Source organism: Papio anubis, chromosome 4 (genome assembly GCF_008728515.1).
Source record: "Papio anubis isolate 15944 chromosome 4, Panubis1.0, whole genome shotgun sequence".
Taxonomy (NCBI): domain Eukaryota; kingdom Metazoa; phylum Chordata; class Mammalia; order Primates; family Cercopithecidae; genus Papio; species Papio anubis.
In genome coordinates this window covers 14,594,978-14,606,611 of record NC_044979.1, presented here as the reverse complement: position 1 = coordinate 14,606,611, position 11,634 = coordinate 14,594,978, and the positions used below count along the sequence as shown (strand labels likewise).

At 37.8% G+C, this 11,634-nt stretch overlaps 1 protein-coding gene across 1 annotated transcript; it reads left to right on the top strand.

Moving 5' to 3' along the window:
- The first annotated feature begins 9,904 nt into the window (after positions 1-9,904).
- On the top strand, positions 9,905-10,942 carry LOC101021634 (olfactory receptor 2A12). Its single transcript, XM_009198985.4, has one exon. It carries the CDS (start codon positions 9,963-9,965, stop codon positions 10,893-10,895), a length of 933 nt encoding a protein of 310 aa, XP_009197249.2. The 5' UTR covers positions 9,905-9,962; the 3' UTR covers positions 10,896-10,942.
- Positions 10,943-11,634: the final 692 nt, after the last annotated feature.

Genomic DNA, 11,634 nt, shown 5'->3' with positions numbered 1-11,634 from the left:
TTTTCTGAGATGGAGTCTCGGTCTGTCGCCCAGGCTGGAGTGCAGTGGCACGATCTTGGCTCACTGCAAGCTCTGCCTCCCAGGTTCATGCCATTCTCCTGCCTCAGCCTCCCGAGTAGCTGGGACTACAGGTACCCGCCACCACGCCCAGCTAATTTTTTGTATTTTTAGTAGAGATGGGGTTTCACTGTGTTAGCCAGGATGGTCTTGATCTCCTGATCTCGTGATCCACCCGCCTCGGCCTCCCAAAGTGCTGGGATTACAGGCGTGAGCCACTGCCCCCGGCCTTTGACAGACTTTTAACATCAGCCTACATAATCTGCTCCATTTATCTGCTATTTTGCTTTTATGCATTTATCAGAGGTTCTGAGGTCTAGTACTAAGCCCTCCTTAGAATTTTTCTCTCACAATTGCAAAGCTGCTTGGCCCCGACATTGTTTGGAATCTGGGGTTCACTGTCTACTGGGAAAGTAGAATAGCATTGCATGTATCCAGGCTTTTGTGCTGCAGTTCTAAACAGGGGGCCTGGTAAATGTGTGACACCCTCCTTTGGTACTGTTTGGCCCCAGTGATCTATGGAGTCTGGGGAGGTTTGGCCTTTAAAAATCAAACTGCCATGGAGAATGCTTTACCCAAAATTTTGGTTCACAGTCTTCATTGGATTTTCTGTTGGGGCAAAGTCAAACCGGCAAGCTGGTATTGCTATCTCATGGCTAAGGTTCCAAGCTATTGGAACAAGACAAGTCTGATTGTCCTCACTACACAACTCCAGTACAATGTTGAATCAAAGTGGTGAGAGTGGACATCCAGGTATTGTTCCTGATCTCAAGAAAAAGCATTCTATCTTTCACCATTAAGGACAATGTTAGCTGTGAGCTTTTTCATCTATGCCCTTTGACAGGTTGAGAAAGTACTCTTCATTTTTATTTTGTTGAGTACTTTTATTATTATTAGATTTGTCAAATGCTTTAATTTGGCTATTAAAATGATCATGTTGTTTTTCTTATTTATGTAATTAATGTGGTATATTTTATTGATTTGATATTTGGATAGGAAAGCAACCTCAGATTCTAGGGATGCATCCAGTTTGGTCATATATAAAACTTTTGATATGCAATTTAAACTTGTTTGCTAGTATTACATATTGTTCAGGATTTGGGCATGAGCCACTGTGCCCAGCCCAGAGAATTTTAAAACTTGAATCTAAAGGTAGAATACATATTTGGAAGAAAAGGTATGTTTTTAAATGGAACAAATAGCGAGTGGCTTGAAATTGACGGAAAGGAAAAAAAGCACTGGGGAAATAGAATCGAATCTCTATGAGCTTCCAAACTTAAAAATACACTGCAATGGAAATTTTTGCAATTCATTGCACAGTAAGACTTTCAGCAGATCAACACTCCTCTCCTTGGAGGAGATACAGTCCTCTGAAGTGCTGCCTTAACAAGCTCCGTGGGGGCCACATTTATCACATCATCAAATCTCAACCTTTTTGAAAGGGGGGAGGTAGGCAGGCAAAATTTTGAGATCACAATGAGTCTAGATCCTCGGAGACTGTGCCATGTGACATAACCCATATAGGGTGACTTATCTGTGAAATGTTCACGCCAAGATTCTCCTGGGTAGAAATACCCTTGCCATTCTTCCTGAGTTCTCACTTCTCTGCATAAGCAGGAACACAAGTGTGCACGCGTGCACACGCACACACAAGCAGAGGCACACACACTGGCCCCACACCCACACACGCCCACACGCATATGAATAACAAAGCTGGAGGGTAGAAAGGAGAGGGGAAGGTGTTACACTACTCGGTAAGGAAGACATAGGATGGTGGGAAGACGCTTCATATGTTGTTCTCTGGACTCCACAGGTATGTCTCTGGATAATGGGCCTCTTTTAAGTAATCAGAGTATAAAATCTGCATATTGAGGAGCCTCCTGAACATCCCTGGGTCCTGTCCCAGTCCTTAGGGTAGAAAGAGATCTGGGACTCATTGTCCACCCAACCTGCTTCAGGGGCAGGCATGTCAGCTCCGACCTTTCCCTATCTCTGTGTTTTCCTGTGCCTTCAAGGGCAATTTGAGGCAAATACCAGAAATACTATCTTCCTTTGTATTAATCATGATTTACACACTAATTAGTGGTTTCCAGGAGAAGAGCAAGGCAGAAGACTGGCAGAAATGTTCAAGTTTAGGATGGAGGGAAAAAAAGAGAGAGAACACCTTCACAGAGACCCCTTCCTGGCACTATGCCAGGTCTCAGAGTAACATCTGATACTTACAGTGTCAAAATATTACATCCGTTTCAGACTTGCCTTTGTCCCACCCTTTCCCTGTCACTCGTAGGAAGGAGCTGGAAGCAGTAGATAACTCTGGTTCATGGTGTCAAGCTGGAAGGGGCATAAGAACCACATATATATTCCTGCTGCATGCTTTACACATGAAGGAGGTGAAGCTCCAGGTGTTATGTAATTTTTCCTGTGACTTCCCCTTTACTTCTTCTTCTACTGAGAACCATCTGCTTCTGCTACATCCTAGGAATATCCTCCAGCCAGCAAAGTAACATTAGGGTTCCTTTTCTTTGTTGCCTTGGAGGGAGACGTCAGGTGCCAGGAGAAAGTCCTAGAGTTATTTGACAAGGATTTCTCTCCTATTTCTTCTAACAGCAGAGAAGCCCATAGAGGTGCCAGACAAGCCAGATAAGCTTTTCCTGATTTGTGTGCCAGCAATGGTTGTCTTCATCTTATGGAAACCCTTTATCAGATCCTAGAGTGAGATAACTTGACTATGGTGTCACATATTAAATTTTTAGGGAAAGTCCTGGCCAGTGTAAGTACGGTAAAATATTCCTATTACAAAAGTAATGTATCTGGCAACGCATTCAGTGAAAATTTTGCTTTTAAAAAATAAACACAGTTGAAAGCATTCTTATTCCCTTTACATCCATTTAAAGGGAGAGACGTTTCTCACTTTTGAGAAGTATTTTAAAATAATGTGTTTTCTTACATTTTAAAAATGGAAAAGGAAAACAGAATCCTGTCTCTATTTGTAAAACTGTAATGACACAACATTTTCAGTGTGGCTTCTGTTTTAGAAACGTTTGCTACTCTCAAAAATATACCCCTAGCTTGTATTCTGGAGAGTTTGTTTTGATCCTTCCTATTTAGATCTAAAACTGACCTGAGGTTTATTTTTGTGCATGTGTGTGGGAGGGGCCGTGCTTTGGTGTTCTTCGACGTGGAGAGCCAACTGACACAGCATATTATTATTTTTCAAAAACAGCAGTGCCAACTTTGTCTTAGACCAAGAGTGTGCATATTCTTCTGGAATTTTTTTTTTTTTTTTTTAAACAGCATCTCGCTCTGTCTCCCAGGCTGGAGTACAGTGGCACTATTTTGGCTCACTGCAACCTCTGCCTCCTGGGTTCAAGCGATTCTCCTGCCTCAGCCTCCCAAATAGCTGGGACTACAGATGCCCAACACCACGCCCTGCTAATTTTTGTGCTTTTAGTAGAGACAGGGCTTTACCATGTTGGCCAGGCTGGTCTGGAACTCCTGACCTCAAGTGATCCACCCACCTTGGCCTTCCAAAGTGCTGGGATTACAGGCATGAGCCTCCGCACTTGGCCATTCTTCTGGATTTTTGGGTTAACCACTCTATGTCACTGGTCTATTTGTTTATCCTTCTTCCACTGCCACATTCACTTAATTGCTGTAGCTTTATAAGTCTGGAGAGTCAATGGAGTAAGTTCTTCCATTCATTTTTCTTTCTCAAGATTTCCTTGGCTATTCTGGACCTTCTGCATTTCATATAACATTTAGAGTACAATTATTAATTTTCATTGATAAAAAACTTGCTGGTATTCTGATGTGAATTTCATTGAAAGTATAGATCAAATTGAATAGATTTAGAATCTTTACAAAACTTCCAATCTGTAAACACACAATTATATGAATGTATACATGTATATATACATATCTTATTTATTTTGTACGTTGACCTTGAATCCAGAAGTTTTTGTAAATATACATTAATTTCAATAGTTCATTTATTGGGTTTAAAATTTTTCTACAAAGAAAACCTTGGAGTTGTAAATAATGACATTTGGTATTCTTCATTTTAATTCTTATGCCTCTTACTCTTTCTTTTGGTGTTATCACTGGCTACTTTATGAATCAACATTAAATAGAAGTGGTATTAGAGGAGCATCTTATATTCTAATGCAGGGGGAAAGCTTTTAAACATTCACCATTAAGTATAATGTTTCTGATGGTTTTATGGATATTCTTTTTCAGATTCTGGAAGGGTTTTTTTCTCTTTGAATCTTGCAGTCTTTTCATAGGATATAAATTCTGAATTGTTTACTCTTTGTGGATTTTTCTTTTCATTATTATTGTATAATATCACCTACATGCTTATGCATGCTGGGAAGTGATAACAAAATTGCTACTACCAGTTTCTACAACATGTTTTTCATTATTTTATTTTTAATTTCTGTGTAGGGGTGTGCGTGTGTGTGCGCATGAGTTTGTGTGCGTGTGCATCTGTGTGTTTGTGTGCGTTAGACAGAAAAAAGAGAATTTATGTTTAAGGGGTTTAGGTGTGACACTTAAAGATTTTGTAACTTGATTTTCTGTTTTTCATCTAAAGTGCCTAACTCTGTCTTTTAATGCCCTATAATTACATATAATGTGATAATCCATATACACAGACTTATTTATACTTCCTTATTTTGTGTTTTCTATTTGACAAAAAAAAACAAATTTTTGCTTTTTTTTTTCTTTTTTGGCCTGCTGTTGGATTGATAATGCTTTCAAATTTCTTTTATTTACTTTGTAATTTTGGAAACCATATATTTTGTTTATTTTTTATGATTCTTATTAATTGCTAACATACAAATTTAATACATTATTTTAACAAATCTAAAGTCAGTCCTAGTTTCAATTTTCATCAAGAATCTTAGCATTCTTTACTTATCACACATCTCCCTCTGTTTACTTATTTCCAAAAGGTTTAATTTTACCCTTTCAAAACACCAAAATAATCGTTTTACAGCCCGTTGTTTATAAAATTTACTAAGATATTCTATTTGAAATTATGTGTAAATATTGTTTTCATATATTCGATTTACCTCTGGGTTCACTTTTGTTCTTATTGAGGAATATAGTGGTATACTGAGGATCTGTAGGTCCTCAGTACCCTTCTGATTTGTATATCCAATAATAGCTTACTTTGTTCTCATTCATTCAAGAGAGTTATTGCAGATATAAAATTGTGGAATGACAGCTTCTCCCCTTCTTGGTACAGTAACAACACTAGCTCATTATCTTCTGAACTCTTCTTGTTGATGAGAAGTCTCTGTCAGTGGCGTTGTTGCTCTTATTAGATCATTGTCTTTTACCTTTGATAATTTGTAATATTACCTCTTAATACTAGAAAAATTAAATTTTAAGAGACTATAACAAAGACTTGAAGAGACAAATAAAATTATAGTTTCTATTAAAAATCAAAAAGGTTATGAAACAAAAAGGCACTATAATGAACCAAGAAATATGTGCATATATGTATTATACACACATATATAAATATATATTTATATGTATACATACATATGTATATCAACTTAAACATCTAAGAAAAACAAAGTTATTAAATTTTTAAAAATTAGTAAGATGAGATAAATTTTAAACTGATGTCAGTCACAGAATAAATTCTATAGGTTTTATGGATACTCTTTTTCTTTTTTTAACTTTTAAGTTCAGGTGTACATGTACAGGTTTGTTACACAGGTAAACTCATGTCATGGGGTTTGTGGTACATACTATTTCATCACTCAGGTATTAAGCCTAGTACCCATTAATTGTTTTTCATGATTCTCTCCCTCCTTTCACCTTCTGCCTTCTGATGGGCCCCAGTGCCTGTTGTTCCCCTCTATGTGTCCATGTGTTCCTATCATTTATCTCCCATGTATAAATGAGAATATGTGGTATTTGATTTTCTGATCCTGTGTTAGTTTCCTAAGGATAAAGACCTTCAGCTCCATCCATGTTCCTACAAAGGACATGATCTCATTCTTTTTCATGGCTGCATAGTATTCCATGGTGTATATGTACCACATTTTCTCTATCTAGTCTACCAGTTTTTAATATTTAGGTTGATTCCATGTCTTTACCATTATGAATAGTGCTGCAATAAATGTATGTGTTTATGTGTCTTTATAATGGAATGATTTATATTCCTTTGGGTGTATACCCAGCAATGGGATTGCTGAGTCAAATGGTAATTCTATTTTTAGTTCTTTAAGAAATCTCCAGGGCTGGGTGCAGTGGCTCATGCCTGTAATCCCAGCGTTTTGGGAGGCCGAGGCGGGCAGATCATTTGATGTCAGGAGTTCAAGACCATCCTGGTCAACATGGTGAAACCCTGTCTCTACTAAAAATACAAAAATTAGCCAGGTGTGATGGCATGTACCTGTAATCCCAGCTACTTGGGAGGCTGGGGCAAGAGAATCACTTGAACTTGGGAGGCGGAGGTTGCAGTGAGCCAAGATTGTGCCATTGCACTCCAGTCTGGGCAACAGAACAAGACTCCGTGTCAAAAAAATAAAAAGAAAAATAAAAAAAAAAAAAAAAAAAAAGAAAGAAAAAGAAAAGCAACTCCAAACTGCTTTCTGCAGTGGTTGAACTAGTTTACTTTCCCACCAACAGTGTGTAAGTGTTCCCTTTTCTCTCTGCAGCCTTACCAGCATCTGTTATGTTTTGACTTTTTAACAGTAGCCCTTCTGACTGATGTGAGATGGTATCATTGTGGTTTTGATTTGCATTTATCTGATGATTAGTGATGATGAGCATTTTTTCATACGTTTGTTGCCTGCTTGCATGTCTCCTTTTGAAGTGTCTGTTCATACCGTTTGCTTACTTTTTAATGGGTTTTTTTTTTTTTGTAAATTTGTTTAAGTTCCTTATAGATGCTGGATATTAGACCTTTGTCAGATATATAGTTTGCAAATAATTTCTCCCATTCTGTAGATTGTCTGTCTACTTTGTTGATAATTTCCTTTACTGTGCAGAACTCTTTAGTTAATTAGATCTCATTTGTAAATTTTTGCTTTTATTGCAATCGCTTTTGGCATCTTCATCATGAAATTTCTGTCCGTTTCTATGTCCAGAACGGTATCACCTAGATTTTGTCTTGCAAGGTTTTTATTGCTTTGGGTTTTACATTTAAGTCTTTAATCCATTGTGAGTTGATTTTTGCATACGGTGTAAGGAAGGGGTCCAGCTTCAATCATCTGCATATGGCTAGCCAGTTCTCCCAGCACCATTTATTGAATAGGGACCCCTTTCGCCATTGCTTTTTTCAGTCAGCTTTGTTGAAGATCAGATGGTTGTAGGTGCAAGGCCTTATTTCTGGGTTCTCTATTCTCTTCCATTAGTCGATATGTCTGTTCTTGTACCAGTATTATGCTGTTTTGGTTACTGTAGCCCTGAAGTGTAGTTTGAAGTCAAATAGCATGATGCCTCCAGCTGTGTTCTTTTTGCTTAGGGGTGCCTTGGCTATTTGGGCTCTTTTTGTTTGTTTGTTTCATATGAGTTTAAAAATAGTTTTCTCTAGTTCTGTGAAGAATATCATTGGTAGTTTGATAGGAATAGCATTAGGCAGTATGGCCATTTTAACAATAGTGATTCTTTCTATCAATGAGCATGGAATGTTTTTCCATTTGTTTGTGTCATCTCTGATTTCTTTGAACAGTGTTTTGTAGTTCTCATTGTTGAGACCTTTCACCTCCCTGGTTAGCTGTATTCCTACGTATTTTATTCTTTTTGTGCCAATTGTGAATGGGATTGCATTTCCAATTTGGCTCTTGGCTTGACTGTTGTTGGTGTATAGAAATTCTAGTGATTTTTGTATGTTGATTCTGTAGGTTTTATGGGTACTCTTTTTCAAATTAACGAATTTTTTTCTATTTAAATTTTGCGGTTCTTTAGTCTGAGTAGTTAATGAGTAATGAAAAAATGAATTTTGCAGTTCTTTTGTAGGAAATAAATTCTAAATTTTGTATTCTTTGTGAATTTTGTTTTGAAAAAACTGTCAAGAACATGGTGAAGAGTGAAAGAAAGAAAAAATATCTTAAAGAACAGGTAAGAGACATACAACATATGTTGATAGATGATAATATTGATCCAATAGAAATTCCAGGAAGTCTACACACAGTGAAATGTAGAGTATGGAGGAAAGATAGTCATCCGAGAAAATTTTTGGTCATTTACATTTATTGCGAATTTATTTTTTATTTATTCTATTTTGTTCTCAGGGTTCATTTTTGATCTAAAGACTCGGGTCATCTTCAGTTACAAAAATTTCAATATGCTTGAGTATATATTTACCTTTATTACATTCATTAAGTGGAATGCATTTTATTAGTGATCTAAAGACAAATTATTTTCAATTCTGGAACATTTTTGGTGAAATCTGTTCAAAATTGTTTCCTCCCCATTTTCTTCATTCTTTTGCTTAGGAAACTATCATATCTAAATTTAGTCTTTCAATCATTTATGTCTCTAAGCTGTGCTTTCAAAACGTTATCCTTTTGCCTGTCTGTATTAAAATCTGGGTAGATTCCTTCATGACATCTTCCAATACACAACTTCTTCCCTTTAATGGTAGGTGTGGACATTATCATCCTTATTGTTTTTAAAATTGTGTGTTATATTTCTTACTGCAAAAGTCTATAACTGATTTGTTTTTATACACTGTATTTTCATGGCTATTTTATTTTTCTTAATTTATGTGTCATTTTAGAAAATATTATGTCTTCATTAATGTATTAAAGCATCCTGATCATCCTTATATTAATAAGTCTTTGGAAGATTGTTCTATACATCTAATTGCATCTTCAATGAATTTAAGGTTCTAATTATTTACTTTGTTTTACCTTTTTGGTGTTAAATTTGTGTTTTAAAACAAACATGTTAAGCAAATTTTGAGTGGAGGAGTTTTTATTTTTATTATTGTCATTATTATTATTACTTGATTTTTCTATCTTGTTTCTCCCTCTTGTGGTCTTTAGATTTTGTTGTTCTTCACCTGGCTCCAAGGGCCCCTTATAAAAATCAGGTCTTATAACACTTTCTCAGGTTCTGTTGATCAAATTATAGAACTGGCAAGCATATTGACTTCTTGAATGTCACTTTATCCAGCAACCCAATAGTTGTTTTAAAACTTCTTTCATGGCCCCAATCCAACCCCTTAGCTTCAAACAATCACATCAGTACCGCATCTCGCAACAACTTGCCTTAACCCCATAAAAGCTAAGTTTCCGGTATTACTCTCTGCTTCCAGACTTGGAGCATATTATGTTTCTGATTCATTTCTGGTGTATGAAGGAGCAGTCACATTTTAAACTCTCTGGGGTTTGCATTTTGTATTTTATCTCTCATATCCATGTATTTGAAGTAGAGGAGAAATTGGAAACCCATCTTGAGCAAAAATCTTCACTCTCTTCTTATGTAAATATGTCATCAGTAGCGTAGGTACAATGATAAAATTGTTCATGTCACTGAGCTCAACTTCTGGGATAAAATAAAGATGGTGAAAACAGTGGTACATGAAAGAGGACCGGCCTCTATCTATTGCCTCATTAGATTTAGCTGATTGTTGCTTTCAATGAATATCACGAAATGACAAATCTGTTTTTCTCAAAAGAAGCTAGAGACACCAATTTTAACACGAAATCTCCTAGTTTTTAATATTAATCAATAACTACAGATTTTAAATATCTCTAAAAGCCAAATTTGTGAGTCAACATCAGAGGACTTTGGGCTGGATGGACCCATGAAATACTGATTTGTGGCCTCTGGCATAAAATTCATGCTCTATAATGAAATGTTTTTTATTTTCTCCCATCAGCTGTGAAATTTCTGTCTTAAGTACATCACAGGAATTTTTTTTTTGTCACGAGAACATGGAAAGCAATCGGACCTGGATCACAGAAGTCGTCCTGCTGGGATTCCAGGTGGACCCGGCTCTGGAGTTGTTCCTCTTTGGGTTTTTCTTGCTATTCTACAGCTTCACCCTGATGGGAAATGGGATTATCCTGGGGCTCATCTGCCTGGACTCTAGACTGCACACACCCATGTATGTCTTCCTGTCACACCTGGCCATCGTGGACATGTCCTATGCCTCGAGCACTGTCCCTAAGATGCTAGCAAATCTTGTGATGCACAAAAAAGTCATCTCCTTTGCTCCTTGCATACTTCAGACTTTTTTGTATTTGGCGTTTGCTATTACGGAGTGTCTGATTTTGGTGGTGATGTGCTGTGATCGGTATGTGGCAATCTGTCATCCCTTGCAATACACCCTCATTATGAACTGGAGAGTGTGCACTGTCCTGGCCTCAACTTGCTGGATATTTAGCTTTCTCTTGGCTCTAGTCCATATCGCTCTTATTCTGAGGCTGCCTTTTTGTGGCCCACAAAAGATCGACCACTTTTTCTGTCAAATCATGTCCGTGTTCACATTGGCCTGTGCTGACACTGGGCTCAACCAGGCGGTCCTCTTTGCGGGTTCTGTGTTAGTCTTAGTGGGATCGCTCTGCCTAGTGCTGGTCTCCTACTTGCGCATCCTGGCGGCCATCTTGAGGATCCAGTCTGGGGAGGGCCGCAGAAAGGCCTTCTCTACCTGCTCCTCCCATCTCTGCGTGGTGGGGCTCTTCTTTGGCAGCGCCATCGTCATCTACATGTCCCCAAGGTCAAGCCATTCTCAAGAACAGAGGAAGATCCTTTCCTTGTTTTACAGCCTTTTCAACCCGATGCTGAACCCCCTCATCTACAGCCTTAGAAACGCAGAGGTGAAAGGGGCTCTAAAGAGAATTCTCTGGAAACAGAGATCAATGTGAAGAATCATTTGGGGTATCCTGAGTGTGTAAGCATGGTTCTCACGACCCTGGGTCCTGGAAATTCTTTTTAGTTCTTTAATTTACCACACCCAGTACTGTTTATCTTTGGACTTCTTACAAAAAGATAAACTGGCTGGGTGTGGTGGTTCACGCCTGTAATCCCTGCACTTTGGGAGGCTGACCCAGGCAGATTACCTGAGGTCAGGAGTTCGAGACCAGCCTAGCCAACATGGCAAAACACCATCTCATTAAAAATACAAAAATTAGCCAGGCATGCTGGTGGGCGCCTGTAATCCCAACTCTACTTGGGAGGCTGAGGCAGGAGAATCACTTGAACCTAGGAAGTGGAGGTTGCAGAGAGCCGAGACTGTACCACTGCACTCCAGCCTGGGCGACAGAGCAAGACTCTGTCTCAAAAAGAAGAAAAAAGAAAAGAAGAGAGAGAGAGAGAGAGAGAAACTAATTACTTTTACTATTTAAGTCATTGATACCAAACCTGAGATAAACTTATGAAACAGAAAATCACAATCTAATCCTACTCGTGAATAATCTGCAAACCTCTTAAAGAAAATATTAATAAGTCCAGCAGAATGAACTAAGGATGTATTATAATGAAACTATGTATACCCTTAAAATGCAGCAATAATTTAGCATTAAAACAAACAACAAAAATAACTTGCCATGTTAACAAATTAAAGGATATATTTCATATGAACATCTCAGTAGATCCAAGAAAGTG

Bases quoted from the DNA above. Each gene is read 5' to 3' on its own strand.
- LOC101021634 (XM_009198985.4), top strand. From the start codon at position 9,963: ATGGAAAGCAATCGGACCTGGATCACAGAAGTCGTCCTGCTGGGATTC.